Source organism: Ostrea edulis, chromosome 4, assembly GCF_947568905.1.
Source record: "Ostrea edulis chromosome 4, xbOstEdul1.1, whole genome shotgun sequence".
In the NCBI taxonomy this organism is placed as follows: Eukaryota; Metazoa; Mollusca; class Bivalvia; order Ostreida; family Ostreidae; genus Ostrea; species Ostrea edulis.
In genome coordinates, this window is record NC_079167.1 from 6,099,635 (window position 1) to 6,116,994 (window position 17,360).

The window sequence follows — 17,360 nt, forward strand, 5'->3', positions numbered from 1 at the left end:
AGACAATTGAATAACAAAACCATGGAAAACAACAGACAATTAAATAACAAAACCATGGAAAACAACAGACAATTAAATAACAAAACCATGGAAAACAGCAGACAATTAAATAACAAAAACATGGAAAACAGCAGACAATTAAATAACAAAACCATGGAAAACAGCTGACAATTAAATAACAAAACCATGGAAAACAGCTGACAATTAAATAACAAAAACGTGGAAAACAGCAGACAATACGAATACAACAACATTGAAAACAACAGACACTTAAATAACAAAAACATTGAAAACAACAGACAATTAAATAACAAAAACATGGAAAACAACAGACAATTAAATAACAAAAACATGGGAAACAACAGACAATTAAATAACAAAAACATGGGAAACAACAGACAATTAAATAACAAAAACATGGAATACAGCAGACAATTAAATAACAAAAACATGGAAAACAGCAGACAATTAAATAACAAAAACATGGGAAACAACAGACAATTAAATAACAAAAACATGGAAAACAGCAGACAATTAAATAACAAAAACATGGGAAACAACAGACAATTAAATAACAAAAACATGGAAAACAGCAGACAATTGAATAACAAAAACATGGGAAACAACAGACAATTAAATAACAAAAACATGGAAAACAGCAGACAATTAAATAACAAAAACATGGGAAACAACAGACAATTAAATAACAAAAACATGGAAAACAGCAGACAATTAAATAACAAAAACATGGGAAACAACAGACAATTAAATAACAAAAACATGGAAAACAGCAGACAATTAAATAACAAAAACATGGGAAACAACAGACAATTAAATAACAAAAACATGGAAAACAGCAGACACTTAAATAACAAAAACATGGAAAACAACAGACAATTAAATAACAAAAACATGGAAAACAGCAGACAATTAAATAAGAAAACCATGGAAAACAGCTGACAATTAAATAACAAAAACATGGAAAACAGCAGACAATACGAATACAACAACATTGAAAACAACAGACAGTTAAATAACAAAAACATTGAAAACAACAGACAATTAAATAACAAAAACATGGAAAACAACAGACAATTAAATAACAAAAACATGGGAAACAACAGACAATTAAATAACAAAAACATGGGAAACAACAGACAATTAAATAACAAAAACATGGAAAACAGCAGACAATTAAATAACAAAAACATGGGAAACAACAGACAATTAAATAACAAAACCATGGAAAACAACAGACAATTAAATAACAAAAACATGGGAAACAACAGACAATTAAATAACAAAAACATGGGAAACAACAGACAATTAAATAACAAAAACATGGAAAACAGCAGACAATTAAATAACAAAAACATGGGAAACAACAGACAATTAAATAACAAAAACATGGAAAACAGCAGACAATTAAATAACAAAAACATGGGAAACAACAGACAATTAAATAACAAAAACATGGAAAACAGCAGACAATTAAATAACAAAAACATGGGAAACAACAGACAATTAAATAACAAAAACATGGAAAACAGCAGACAATTAAATAACAAAAACATGGGAAACAACAGACAATTAAATAACAAAAACATGGAAAACAGCAGACAATTAAATAACAAAAACATGGGAAACAACAGACAATTAAATAACAAAAACATGGAAAACAGCAGACAATTAAATAACAAAAACATGGGAAACAACAGACAATTAAATAACAAAAACATGGAAAACAGCAGACAATTAAATAACAAAAACATGGGAAACAACAGACAATTAAATAACAAAAACATGGAAAACAGCAGACACTTAAATAACAAAAACATGGAAAACAACAGACAATTAAATAACAAAAACATGGAAAACAGCAGACAATTAAATAAGAAAACCATGGAAAACAGCTGACAATTAAATAACAAAACCATGGAAAACAGCAGAAAATTAAATAACAAAAACATGGGAAAACAGCAGACAATTAAATAACAAAAACATGGAAAACAGCAGACAATTAAATAACAAAAACACGGAAAACAACAGACAATTAAATAACAAAAACATGGGAAACAACAGTCTATTGAAATGCAAAAACATCAAAAACAAAAGTCTATTGGAATTCTAAAACATAGTTTTTGACCCTGATGATAAACTTAGTAAATAATCAATCATGAGTTAAGAACACATATTGATATTAAGCCACGTCAATGGAAACTAATTACGTATACACAATATTGAAGAAATACGTACATGTCTATTTTAGCGCCATCTATCAGAAAACCATAAACGAGGAACGAATCTTGTCGAACGTGCAGTAGTTTTCATCTAAGTGTACACAGTAAATTCACAAATATCGATGTTTATTGTGCCCCATTCTTTCAGTTCGGGCAAGGATAATGTGGGTGTTGAAGCATAGACTTGAGTCTGGTTTTGCAATATTTGATTTTATATTACCAGACTTAAATTACCAAGACTGTAGAGACCACGTACCGTGAGACTGAAGAATTCAAGTCGTACATTTAATAAATTGGACAGTATCACATACTTTGAATGAGGGTAGATATTATAAACTTCTTGCATATCGCATGGACAACTTTATTAAACACAACTAGGACATGTGAACTATAAAGGTACTCAAATTACTTGGGAGGCTGACCAAAACTAAAATCTACCACATACATCAGGCACACACGTAGATTTTATGAAAGTTGGCCAAAACAAAGACTTTTTTTTTTTTTTTTACATCACACACGCAGGCAGGTTTTATGAAAGTTGGCTGAATAAAAAAAATCGAACAAATACATGTAGTATAATAGTGTTAATAGTTTTGAGAAGGAAAAGACTTGGTACATATCTTCTAGATAGCATTAACAGGTGTCCTTTACTTGTTGTTTGCTTGGTAGACGGATGCACACTAATCATATGTAATTCATCCATTTACCCCTCCTCTAGATCCGCCGCTAGAATAAACTTTTTGTAGCTATCATTTGACACAGCTCTGAGAACGGAAAAGGTGATCAAGGTACATTTCTAATTGAAACGTTTACATGGGGGCTTTACACAACAATCAGTTGTATGTAACACGGACAGTGATGAACCAAACCTCATTCGTGACAATGCAAAATCTAATAAAGCTACCAATGGTGACATTGCTTACTGATTTTGCCCTTTATGCACTAATGGTCTTACGTGATCTATGTACAGTAACAAGAGGGTAGACCTTCTCACTTCATTGAATTCAATGTTGTTTTGGCAAATACTATCACAATATGTCATTGTGTGATAATCAGATTTTCTGTGTATTGGTACCTGATCCCCGGTCTGGTAATTAACAGTCTGATTAAAGTCAATCACACGCCTTGTACCATGTCTGTACAGAGCGGCATGTCTCTCCTGTGGATAGAAATTGGTGTTTGGAAAAATATCAATTTCCGGATTAGAAGCGGCAAAAGCAAATCATTAAAATCCTCCTCTTAGGTGATGCGGTATAATTCTTAAGAGCAACTATTAACACAAGCATGTCAGGGGCAACTTTAGACTAGAAGAAAGTGCCACAAAATTGCACATTTCTCTCTGATAATCTAAGTTAAAATTTTGATAGCTTGTTAATTTGAACATGGCACGGACATATTACGCCATAATGAAATTATCATTGCCCGACCAGGGAATGCATTTTGATGCAATCTTGGCGCTCCTCATTCTGAGCACCATGCCACTTTTGACAGACAACCGCTGATCACAGATGATGGTGTATCGTGAAGAAATCCGGGTTAGTGAATACCGTGTAACTTCTGACATACCTCAGTGTGGTACCAACTCTATTTTTGTCCGACTCCTAACAAAATGTTCAATACAATACAAACACACACACCTTTCATGTAAAATGTGCTTAGTACTAAAATTAAATGAATGAAGTATGTAAAGATACCCCTTTTCTCATTTGTTGACAAAAGTCATAAGCATCAATTTCTGTGTATGCTTCGTTTTTCACTACTTAAATTCATGCTATTATACATGCTTTTAATCCGAATATCAAAAACATTTTTAAACAATCATTTTAAACTGTGTTTGAGGAGAGTTGTATTTTTTTTTTTTTAAAAAGCGACTATATATAGTTGCGTCAGACACACTACGAACAAAGAGGAAAGAAAAAAAAAGTAAAAGCTACCAAATACTTTTTTCTTAATATTCTAATCCACTTTGATATCGGTTATGACTTAGTCATGGCAGTCTGAGTCTAAAAAATAAATCAAACTCCTTACCTGAAAATATCGGTAAGCGCCAGTATTGTTCCGTCTTAACCAGACACCAGAAAACCAACAATGATGCTGTACGATTAACCAGACGGCGAAGCGTATTAAAACATCGGTGGTGGTTGTTCTAACAAGACGTTTTATTTGATTGCACAAACGCTTCCCCTGCAGAGTACATAATCCTACGAGACCAAAGACTATCTAACAGTGTGGAATCTCCCGACTTGACGAGCATGTAAACCAGCAGGATTTGTCACAACAAAGCATGTCAAATGTCGTTCCTTATACCAGGAACCGCTGTAGTGGTTGGCAATGATTTTATGAACAGTGTATTGAATGACTCTTTTTCTGCAGTGAACTCAAATCGTCAGATCGCCTGGTGATCGATGCCACCAAGTGTATTGGCTAATATAATCCCTCCGCACCGAGAGAGTAACGCCGGTACAACGGAGTAGACTTAATTGTAACTAAAATAAAAGCGAGGATAACATTGAAGCCTTCTTTGGGGACTTGCTTCTAAAGTAACTTTTTGTCTCTTTAAACGAAATCAACGTCGGCTTTCACTTTGCACTGTGTCGATCAATACGACACACAACTAAATTCCTTTTTGAAGACAGAATAATTCCGACAAATGAATTTAATAACGGATCCGAACAACTTGTAATGCACATTCAATAGTCAGTACCCCCTTTCCCATGAATAAAGCTAATTTCAACGATCGTTTTCCACTGGGTGATGAAATATGCGTATCTTGAAAAGTTTATGATATTATCACCAATAGATGCGGTCTACAGATCAATGAAGAACCTTCCATTTAAAGTCATTGTACTTAATGAGTATTCCATCTGTAGATCATCTGAGTCCAAGGCTCAAGTGAACTCTTCTGACCAAGTTTTGCCCGGCGTCAGTCTGTCTGTAAGTCCAACATAAATTTTTCAGAATTTCAACTTTTATTCCGAAGACACCGGACCATTTTCAAATGATGTTGTCACATATATCCTCAAGTAAAACGGGTTTAAGTTTATGGTGATATTTTTAAAAAACAAAGAAACATACCCTTCTCAATGGAAATATAGTCAGGAAGTAGCAAAACTAGGAAGGGGGTCATTTAATTAAGAAATTTCATGTTTAACAAATTACGCGAGGGTTTGAACTGCGATGCTTCATGAAATGCCTATGCAAAGTATGGAATTCCCAACGGTTAAAATTAGGGTACCTGTAAAGTGCGAAACGAAACGAAATCTACCGAAACGAAACTAAATCTACCGAAACGAAACCCACCGAAACGAAACGAAACCCATCGAAACGAACCGAAACGAAACAGATTGTATAACCGAATTCTTTTAATTATAATAATTAAAAACGGTATATTAGGCCCGTGTGAACGTTACCACATATAAATAAAATTCGCCTCCTCTTTGATGTAGGCTTTCGCCTTGACTGATACAAAGTTTAAAAAGTTGGAAGGGGGGGGGGGTGATTAAGCACAAAGTACGTATCCGAAGTTGATTAAATACCACGTGTAATCAGTTTTGGTCCATAAATTTCAGAACGGAGGGTTACAGTCTTATAAGTCAGAGATCTGGGGAAACACACTAAACGAGGGTGGGGTTGCCGGCGTTGGATCCACCTTTGGGCATCATACATGTTTCAGTATTTTTGGCTCTAAAGACAAATCTATGTATACATGTGGATATTGTGTATTTGTATGTAGTATATCAAACGGTGGATTCTGAGTATGTCCTCCCTTTATCTTTGTAATTTCTGCTTCCCTTGTTCATAAGCCTTTTGATTTTACAAAATGCTAACATCCTCCTGATATCATTGCATAACACATTTCCGTTTTCCGTCCCATTTTCAATTCCCCGTCTTAGCAACATCCTAAATGTATAGAGTTATCTTTATACTCACTACATACAGTGTATCCATAATAATTTTTAATATATGTATATATATCTTACCGAATTGCATTCATATAATATGGTATACTATTTAATGTTTTTCTATTATTGAAAGCACTCGTACCTCAGCAGTTAGAGATAAAATAAGGGGTTAAGAGATCTTCCTGCTTTCAACTTTCTCAGACACCAGCTTCTTCAAATAATGTATCTATACCCAAAGGCGGATCCAACGCCGGCGACCCCACCCCTCGTTTAGTGTGTTTCCCCATATCTCTGAAATTGCAACCCTCCGTTCTGAAATTTATGAATCCGAAACTAATTGCACATGGTATTTAATCAACTTCGGATATGTACTTTGTGCTTACTCAACCCCTTCCAACTTTTAAAACTTTGTATCAGTCAAGCCGAAAGCCTACATCAAAGGGAAGGCGAATTTCATTTATATGTGGTAACTTTGACTGGGGCCTAAGATACCATTTTTAATTATTATAATTAAAAGAGTTCGGTTATACAATCTGTTTCGTTTCGGTAGGTTTCGTTTCGTTTCGGTGGGTTTCGTTTCGTTTCGGTAGATTTCGTATCGATTTCGTTTCGCACTTTACAGGTACCCTTAAAATTAGTCGTAAGTTTTTATCAATATTCATTGTTCACAACTCAGCGCATTCATGACGAAATGATTTTCATTACTATTTTTAAAGATATTAAAGGCAAAAACATTAGAAATGTTGATATTTAAAAACGTCACATCTCGGTGTAACTTGTCAATACTCCATGTAGAAGATTCGAGTTTGTTGAAATTATGGCTCTGGGGGTTAGAATGGAACAGCAAGAAAAATTAATATAAAAGGACATTTACCAAAACATTCTGCAAGCATTCTCTTAAAGTATAAAACCGTACACAGGTCTAGAAATATTTTCGGGGGAGGGGGGGGGGGGTCCACCCTGGTAATTTTGATACTAAGGATCTAACATTTAATATTTTGAAATTTCATCGACCTACTTCAAACTCAAACCATTTCTTACAACATGTAACCTAGACCTTCTGAACTGGGGAAAAGGATAGGGGTAATTTTAAAATCAATAGAGACTCTTGATATGAAGTTTCATCGATGAAGCTCAACAAACAGTATTAGATATGATCCAGAAAAAAAAATGTGTTGCAAACAGACAGACAGACAAACAGACAGATAGACAGAGGGGCGTATATACCCCACGCTTTTCTAAAAGAAGGATACATATTAAAGCATCAATTTGCAAAATAAGAGCTCACCTATTGAATTTTCCTTGTCCCAGGACTATTCAGGCTAAGACAAACTAACCCGTATCAATAGTAATCATTTTGCATCATAAAGAGATTAATTAACAGAAACATAGTCAAAATCACATAAATGATCATGATTTTTTAATTATTCAAAGGACCCCCTAACGAAGTAAAAATTACTATAGCAAGCTATTATTTGATATAGTTTACTTGGGTAAAAATTTTGATGTTGCTTTAATTTACTATAGTACAATATATGATACTTTAATTTACTATTGTACAATATATGATACTTTGGATTACTACAGTACAATATATGATACTGTGATTGACTACAGTACAATATATGATACTTTGGTTGACTACAGTACAATATATGATACTGTGATTGACTACAGTACAATATATGATACTTTGATTGACTATAGTACAATATATGATACTTTGATTTACTATAGTACAATATATGATACTTTGATTGACTATAGTACAATATATGATACTTTAATTTACTATTGTACAATATATGATACTTTGGATTACTACAGTACAATATATGATAATTTGATTGACTACAGTACAATATATGATACTTTGATTGACTATAGTACAATATAGGATACTTTGATTGACTATAGTACAATATATGATACTTTGATTAATTACAGTACAATATAGGATACTTTGATTGACTATAGTACAACATATGATACTTTGATAGACTATAGTACAATATATGATACTTTGATTGACTATAGTACAATATATGATACTTTAATTTACTATAGTACAATATATGATACTTTGATTGACTATAGTACAATATATGATACTTTGATTGACTATAGTACAACATATGATACTTTGATTGACTACACAGTACAATATATGATACTTTGGATTACTATGGAAAAAATATATAATACTTTGGTTTATTTTGATACTAAATTGAATATTTAGAAAGAGCAGGTAGTCCTTTACAAAACTTGTAAATTTAATTATCCCAGGGGTAGTGGTTTTGGTATTAAGATGGAGCCAAAATGGTCAGGTATTAAATGTGTAAACAGTAGAAATTCTTAACTTCTTCTTGATAACTACCATTCAAATTCTTTTCAAATTTGATACACGAGTAAATAATTTTTGACGTGTTGAACCGTTTTCAATCAGGGAACAAACACATCGTGGACCACCACTTAAAACTGGTTGTTGACGGAGTGTTCTCTGATCGATAAACTCAAACATGTCTTTCCCATCAAGTTGTTTCTTCTTCCACGACGAAAGTAGGTGGGGGTAATCTGATGTAGATGCTGTTACCTTGTAGGAAGAACGCCATTAAGTCAGATTCTCGTACATCCAACAACCAAGTTACAGATCAGTGTTGCACACGCCTCCGACTTAGATGACAATTTCCATAGAAAGTTCGTGATTAACAAGTAAAGGTAAAAGGCCCTCTTTACTGTATCTGGTGTTTTCTGGGTATACAGATTTCAGTTACAAAGCTTATTTACTTACCACCTCTAGAGATGTTTTTTGGCGTGAGTATGTATCGGGGTTCGTTTTGGGTGAAACCTCGGCTCGTGATTGGGATGAGAAACTCGGTGAATTCGATACAACATGAAATGAATCTAAACCATTTGAAATTGCACTCGATGCAAAGATACATGTTTGCTAGAGAGCAACACGTGTTCTTATTGATTACTAAGCGTATTATGCCTTTGTAAAGTTCTCGTGTTCTACGAAGAACAGGATTTCAAAGTGGATTTTACAACAAAATGCACAGGATATTTTAAAGCTGACATGAATACTTAGATGTAGTAGAATTTTCAATGACCGCCATATTTCTTTGTTTATCCACCATATGTTTTTTTAAAATAGCAATATCACCCCAAAATTTCCTATTGGTATCACCAAAATCTGAAACTGATGACGTCAAAAATCACCATCACACGTTTTGTGGAAATTGATCGACTATATCACATACAAAACTGTGCACACAATAAATAATGTCACTTTATGTTTGTATTTTCCCAGTCAATAATTAATTTGTTATCATCTAAGCTAGCTAGTATTCAATTGGGTATTTAATGGATATAACGTTAGTTATCATTGCAGTTTTTGCGATTGGGGTTTAACATGATTTTTGCGTTTTCTTTTTAGAAACTGTCTGTGTCTATTTCGGCGAGGACAATGTCGTAATATTATAAAATTCTACACAATTAATTGATCAAAAGTGTTTGGCAATGTTTCCCTTTTCAGTTCCATGGCGTTTGAAATATTCTTCTACAATGATATTTCATTTTAAAGAAGTCAATTTTGTATCATCCAATGAAATCCATTGCAGCCATACTGAAATTCGAATCCCTCCAAAAAGTAATTCACTACTACGGAACCACCGTGGAAATTATATGACTGGGAATGCTGTCATTTAGTAGTAGTACATTTCCATTACTCCATGTGCTAGGAGTTTGCCACTTTCAACCCAAGACCCATCAGCTGACTAGGAGCTTGGTCCTACAGTGTGCAAGGTATGATCTTAAAGGGACTGATTCACGATTTCCCCAAAAATTTTGTTTTTCCCCTTTAAGGATCAAAATCTACTGTCTAATGTGTTTAAAAGATTGCACACATAAAAATTAAAGTTATACATTATCAGTATGTTATTGTTTACGAAATTTTCAAAAGAAATGGATATCAATTTAAGTTTATTATATCTTTCACATTTCAAGCATTCTCTAGGTAAAATGTGTCATTTAAAAGTTAAAATTTGTGACTATGCAAAATTAAGATGCTTTATATTACAAAATTAATATTTCACTGGTTTGTTTGTATACATAAAAAGACTCGAGTCTTTGTTTACATAACACAGATTTAAGCCTAAAATATTGCTTTTATTCTTACATTCAGAAGGTCAAAATTAACAATAAATGGCTGATATTCTTAAAGGGAAAGGAAACCCTAACCACATAGTTGCTTTTATGAATAAAGTGTTACTTTCTGATATTGTAAATGACAGTCTTTAACAACAAATATCCTTGCTTAATGATTAAATGAATATTAATCTATCATATATTTTAAATTACCCGCCGCTAAGAGAGCGGTCATTGGAGTTTAACTTATGACGTCACACATTCGGTTCCGGTTCATTTCGTCAACACCATTGTAAACATGACAAGTCACGAACAATTAAGTTTGGAGCCGTATTGATTTGAGCCCGTTATTTCACAAGAGAAAACGTTCAGTCGAGTCGCAGACCAGGCAGACGGTGCAGTTTCTTCATATAAATGTCTCGAACCTCAACTACAAATGATGGATCCACCGTTTACATAGGCCTAATAGTCTTTTCTTTTCAGATGACTTGGTAGGGTCAGGAATTTCGAAAAAGAAACAACTTTTTCCCCAACTCCCCTTCGCATTAGTGCGATGAATTAATAGCTTGATAGGAAGGTATCAACATATTTATTCGTAAAATCTACCACATGCACATCTTTGATGATCTTATAAAGAAGCTCATCAAAACCGGAACAGACGGTGTGACGTCAAAATCATTGATTTTTGTGGTCTTGAATACAAAAGAGTTCCACATCATGGCAGCCTCTATAGATGACGGGAATTTCAATTTTCAACGTTTTCAAATTAGTACTGAAGCTTACCTAGGCCGTACTTAGCAACATAATAGTATGACAAATTTGTATAATATAATTAAACCTATCATTTATCATAACAAATTCAAAATATTTTTTTCTTCAAAAATCGTGAACCAGTACCTTTAACACGATTTGATTATGTATAGCTATAAAATTCCAGAAGGAGGCAAAAGTGATCTATTTTTGGGTTACGACCCCCCCCCCCCCCCCCCCCCGCGCGATGTCTCAGATGACCAGGTTTTATGGTCTTAGACTCAGTGGAAGATATGACACGAAAAACCTAACAGACGGACAAACAGACGGGAATGGCCACAATACGACCCGTCAGAAGACAGGCATCTAATTCATAATGCATGTAATTAATATGATACATCATTATATTCTATATCATTACATTTATATTCTTATTGAACTCCTACACACACTACAACTATGTTCATTCAAGCATTCATACGATTCATTAGTACAACGTTCATCTCATTCATATTCATTTGGGGTCAATGGATCACGTTTGTTTGTTCGGTTTTTATGTTTAAGCGCTGAACGTAAGCGAAAATGTGCTCACTGCCATCAGTCGATTTGCAATCGATTCCCTAACGCTTCCGGTCCAATGCATCTAGTGCGTAATGTTTTACTAAAGAAAACTGACTAAAATTGCGTCGTCAGTTATTAGGAAACAGTTATGGTCAGTTTTCAAATTGAATTCAACCATGTGTGGTGTGTGCTAATTATAATAAACGCATATTATCTTGTATTTATTTCTTCTTCTTTTCATCAAGTTTTGATGGGTTGTACGTTTAGAACTGATGGTAATTATTTTGAACAATATTACACCAAAGTAAAGCCAAATTTCACGCTTATATAAGAAATCACACGCTTAAACCACTAAATACTACAAGTACTTTTAGTCTATGTGATCCCTTTGAGAATTTTTCAATCGTCGAGATGCACCAACTATAACTAAAGTGCAAAAAAAAAAAAAAAAAACCCACCCAAACTAATGCATGGCGCTCACAGCCATAGCAGTGAGGATCCTTTATTGTGTCAATGCTTGCCACGGGACCTCATTTGTCATCCAAAAGATACTCCATCGAAGTCAACGGTTTTAATTCAAAAGATTAGGATACGATATATTATTCTACTTTGCTCTTTAAGCAAGAGGTTCAATGGACATCACTGGACACCTTAGCCCGCTGTTGTTCAGCTATTGTGTTTTTTTTTGGAACATCTTTTTTTTCATTCTTTATTTCCATAAAAATTTTGACCCCATATTGTGGCCCCAACCTAGCCTCAAAGGGTCACGACATAATCGAATTTGAATGCACGCAACATGGTGATGTCTTAACGCCAAAATGACTAATATGACCTTGCTTTTCTAGAGAATGTCAAGGTCAGAAGGTCATATATTATGGCATGAAATGAAAGGTCTTGTAATGAAAGCTCTATCTTAAATAGTTCAGGAAACATTGAATAGAATATTTTTTTAAAGTGGGTCAAATTACAAGATCACGGTGAGAAGTATCAATTGAAAGGTATTCCAGTAAAGAATTTATAATGCAAAGTATGAAACCTCTAACTTAAATAGTTCAGGAAGTATTTAGTAGATAGGCTTTCTTAAAGGTAGGTCAAATTCAAAGGTCAGGGTCACAAGGTTAGAAACAAAACGTTTTGTGACAACCAATGCAGATATGAAATATGAAGCCATATCACTCACTATTCAAATGTTATGAGTAAGGTTAAAGTTTTCGAATTTTTGGTCAAACTCCAAGGTCAAGGTCACAGATCATGTATGAATATAAGGCTTTACCATAAGGATTTTATATGCAAATTATAAAAGTCCTACCTTGACAAGTTAGGAGATATCAAATATTTTAGATTTTCTTAAGAGTAGGTCAAACTCCAAGGTCAAGGTAAAAGATTAAAAATTTTGGTACCAAAATATGGTCTTGTCACAAAAATAGAATAGTTGCGGGGACGTAGAAAAGTATTGAATGCACACTTAGGAGTATTTGCATTGTGATATGATTTAATGCGACCCTGCTACACTTGAAAAGAATTTTTAAAAATCAATTATCTGTGTACTCTCATGTAAAACTTTGATCTCCTATTGTAGTTCCACCTACCTCCGGTGGTCCCTGAATTGAACAAACTGACTTTGAACTATCTAAAGAAGTAAATCATGGCCCTGCTGCTGTTGAGATGAAGATACGAATAGATGCTTCCCTGTATACTCTCATTAAACACTTTGATCTCCTATTGAGGCCCAACCCTACTTCCAAGGACCATAATTTGAACAAACTTGAATCTGCACTTCCCAATGATCCTTGTATAGTTGTTCTTGAGAAGAAGATTCTAAAATATTTTTCCTAATATATCTCCATGCAAAACATTGCTACCCACCCCCCCAGGAGCCACTATCTGAACAAACTTGTATCTACTCTATGTCAGGAAGTTTTCGTGTATATTTCAATTTTTCTGGCGCAGTTGTTCTTGGAAAAGATTTTAAGCGATGTTTCCTATATATCCCCTTGTAAGACTTTGACCCCCTATTGTCGCCCCACCCTACCCCCGGGGTCCATTATTTGCAATTTTGAAAATTCATTCATTAAGGAAGTTTTCACATAAGTTTTGTCTTTTCTGGTCCTCAGCGGGTCCAGGACAGGGCCATGACAGGGGCTCCAGGCGTAGCCTCCTGCCGAAAATGGATTTAAGCATTCTGAAATGCCACAAGATGGCCGTTTTATCTTCATATTGATTCAGGCTTGAGGGAACATTTTAATCCCCTGATTTTAACCTAGTCGAAAATTTCAAAGGAAAATTAAGATTACAGCCAGGATACAGAAAATTTTGAATATGCATGAACAGTGCTTTATTTTTGTTGGGGCTCTGTATCTTTATCCATATGTTATGGGGAACTTGCCGTTCATTGAAGAAGCATGGGTCGCCTTGGACTGTTGATTTGGTCCAGACAAAGGATGCAGCCTAGTACCGTTAATTCAATGTTATGGTAAATGGAAATAGCATACCAAAGTGACCCTAACCAGAAAGTGTGGAGATAGGCATAGATGACCTTTTTAAGGCATAGACGACTTATTAATTCATTTGTTTGATAAAATCATGTGTAGGCCCAGGCTTTTGTGCTATCGTTGATGTTACGCCCCTTTGGTCCATCGGTTCTTTAGAAGATATTTAAAAGATTCCACCATATTTGAGTAGGGCGAACACGGACTCCTGGAAACACCAGAGGTGGAATCAGGTGCTTATGAGGAATAAGCATTCCTTGTCAACCGGTCACACTGGCCGTGAGCCCTATATCCTGATCAGGTAAACGGAGCAATCCTTAGTAAAAATCAGTGTGTAAAGGATGGCCTAACAATTGGTATGAAATACGACAGACAGCATTCGACCCAATGACATGTTGTATTTGTATATTAAATCGTTATGAAAGGTGGATATAACGAAAAGTGATCAATCTCATAACTCCTATTAGCAATATAAAATAGAGAGTTGGGTAAACACGGACCCCTGGATATACCAGAGGTGGGGTCAGGTGCCTAGGAGGAGTAAGTATCCCCTGTTGACCAGTCACACCCACCGGGAGCCCTATATCTTGATCAGGTAAAAGGAGTTATCGGTAGACAAAATCAGTGTGCCAAGATCGGCCTAACAATCGGTATGAAACACGTCATACATCATTTGACTTAATGATAGGTTGTATTGGCAAACTAGATTGTTATAACGACCATAGAATTTGCGAAATGCTGATTTTAAACGAGACTGTTGAAACCCCTGCACTGTCAACTTGTTTGTCAGTAGCCTGTTTCGATTTGAAAACTGATCATACGCAGAACAAGCTCTTGCTTATCGAATTGAGATCTATACACACCATATGCAGGTGATAATGGAATATTGCTACATATATATGGGAAGTTGACGATAGAGAAGCTGAAATCATCCCATTGTCATAAAGTTGAGTTGTTAGTTTGCCGGATACTTTCAATAAAATATATAAGTATGAAGTAGAAGTGGACGACTCTGTGGTGTTTTTATTTCGAGTTCACAGGGATATATCGAATCCACATATGAATGAAAATTATTATAAACATGTATTTAAATGTCGAATTGAAGGCCACAGCAAGAAATTTTTCTTCTCGTGTAGATTGATTGATTGTCTCGCTCGAGAATTTTTCACTCATATAGAGACGTCACCAAGATCGGTGAAGGGCTTCAAATTTAGACCTATGCTCGGCGCTTACGGCCATTGAGCAGTGAGGGTTCTTTAGCGTGCCACACCTACTGTGACACGGGACATCCGTTTTTAAGGTCATCGAGACATTTAAGGACCCGTGACATTCACACCTGATGCCGAGCGTTTGGCGATGGAACTGTCACTACCTGTTTTAACGACTTAGGACTGTCGTGGTCGGGATTTGAACCCCGGCCTTCCGCATGCGGGGCGAACGCTCTAACCTCCCGGCCACCGCGGCGGTTCTTCTCACGTAGAAGTTTTTTGAATAAATTCTGCTTCACAAGAATATAAAAACAAGGCTAAGAAAGGAGCACAATTCGTGCCCATGGGAATTCCAACAGACTGTTGGAAGACCTGATCACCATAGACTACGAAGATATTGTCAATGAGGAACTCCAGCATATTTTTATTTCAACTTTAGAGTACTTGTGCGTGGAATCAGAGTGGTGTTTAACAAAGAAGTTTTTTTGGATGATGATCATTAGATACGAATACTCCCTTTTCCATTTTTTATTGAAGAAGCAACTGTCTATGTCAAAAAGTCTAGTCTTTAATTTATCGTGAAGAATCGTTGTGTAAAGTGTTGAAAAGTCATACGTTTTGATGTTGCTGTTTTGAGAGAAAAAAAATTGCGATTTCAGATTTACCAAAAGTTCCTTAGAATTGTTTAGAATCCACATCTGATTTGCACCACTTCTGGCATGTGTTGTAGCACAATAAGTTTGAAGTTTCTCCCTCACGACTGTTAATATTTTCGTGAGGAGCAAAGACAGGGGCTTGGGAGAAAATTTACTCGATCCAGCAATGTATCTTTTTTGTAAGGATTTTTGTGAAGTTTAGGAACTGTCGTAAATGTGGTCTTGTCTTGAGAACCCTTTGCTTGACAGAAATCAAAGTTAGTACACTGGTACATTGTGAGGAGTAGATGACCCCTATTGATTTAGAAGTCACATGGTCAAAGGTCAAGGGTCATACTGGACACATGAAGATACTGTCTGCTCAATATCTTGAGAAGACTTTGCTTAAAAGACATCAAACTTAGTACACTGGTACATTGTAAGGAGTAGATGACCCCTATTGATTTTGAGATCACATGGTCAAAGGGCAAGGGTCAAATTAGAATAGGAATATATTGTCCATTAAATATCTGGAGAACCCTTTGCTTGACAGGCATCAAACTTGGTACACTGGTATATCACAAGGAGTAGATGACCCCTATAAAATTTGGGTTCAAATTGTCAAGGGTCAAACTGGATATAGTGATATATATTATCTCCTATATTTGCTTGATTGACATCAAACTTGGTACATTGATACATCATAGGGAGTAGATGACCATTATTAATTTTAGGTCACATGGTCAATCCACTTGGATATAGGAAGACATTATCTACTCAATACCTTGAATTGATCAATTAAATGATGCATGTGTATAACCCTTTTCAATTTTGCAGCACGATGAACATATATGTTTTACAAACATTTCTTGTTCTGTTTTAATTGGCCTATTCAAGAATCAAAACTGGTTTTCTTTAAAGAGATCTTATAAATTTTAGGCCAGGAAACCGTGAAATGATAGGTATACATATATTCTGTTCGAGATTCTGGCAATAGCTTGCATTTTATGCCTCCGTATTAGAATATTATATATATAATTCAAATATAAGTATAGGAAAATCTACACAAGTAGTAGAATAATGAAAATATCACAAAGCCGATTGAGTATACCTACTTTCTGTGGAAACGAGGGGGTTATTTATATTCGGTCTTTCGAGGGGGATGGGAAAGACCGAATATAAATAACCCCCTCGTTTCCACAGAAACTAGAGTATACCAGACTGTTCGGTAGTTTCGGTAATTCTTCAGGAGTCAATACTACTGAAAAATTATAGAAACTAGTCAAGGTCTTTACATCTAAGATTCTTCAGGAGCTGATATTCCTAAAAATAAAAATTATAGAAACCATTCGAGGTCTTTACATCTTACATACATTTTTACAGACAGATACTAGTTGAGTATACTCTCAATCGGCTTTGTAACAGGAAG

The 17,360-nt window shown here is 34.9% G+C and overlaps 2 protein-coding genes across 4 annotated transcripts in view; one reads left to right on the forward strand and one right to left on the reverse strand.

Annotated features, from left to right (window-relative positions):
• Positions 1-5,430, reverse strand: part of LOC125667891 (cAMP-dependent protein kinase catalytic subunit 1) — a 54,000-nt gene extending 48,570 nt beyond the window's left edge. Inside the window, exon 1 of one of the 3 annotated variants that reach the window (XM_048901559.2) lies at positions 4,269-5,430. The gene's annotated coding sequence lies outside the window, so the exon portion shown is untranslated. Of the gene's footprint in view, positions 1-2,256; positions 2,357-4,268 lie in introns of those variants that run through there. The other 2 variants (XM_056161753.1, XM_056161754.1) reach the window with 2 other exon arrangements.
• LOC125668857 (putative uncharacterized protein DDB_G0286901) lies at positions 1,111-8,858 on the forward strand. The gene is made up of 2 exons (XM_048903291.2): positions 1,111-1,813; positions 8,743-8,858. The coding sequence occupies exons 1-2, from the start codon at positions 1,111-1,113 to the stop codon at positions 8,856-8,858; spliced, it is 819 nt and encodes a 272-aa protein (XP_048759248.2).
• Positions 8,859-17,360: the final 8,502 nt, after the last annotated feature.

Bases quoted from the DNA above. Each gene is read 5' to 3' on its own strand.
- LOC125668857 (XM_048903291.2), top strand. From the start codon at position 1,111: ATGGGAAACAACAGACAATTAAATAACAAAAACATGGGAAACAACAGA. The intron at 1,814-8,742 runs GCAGACACTTAA...GTTACCTTGTAG, and splicing joins TAACAAAAACATGGAAAACA to GAAGAACGCCATTAAGTCAG.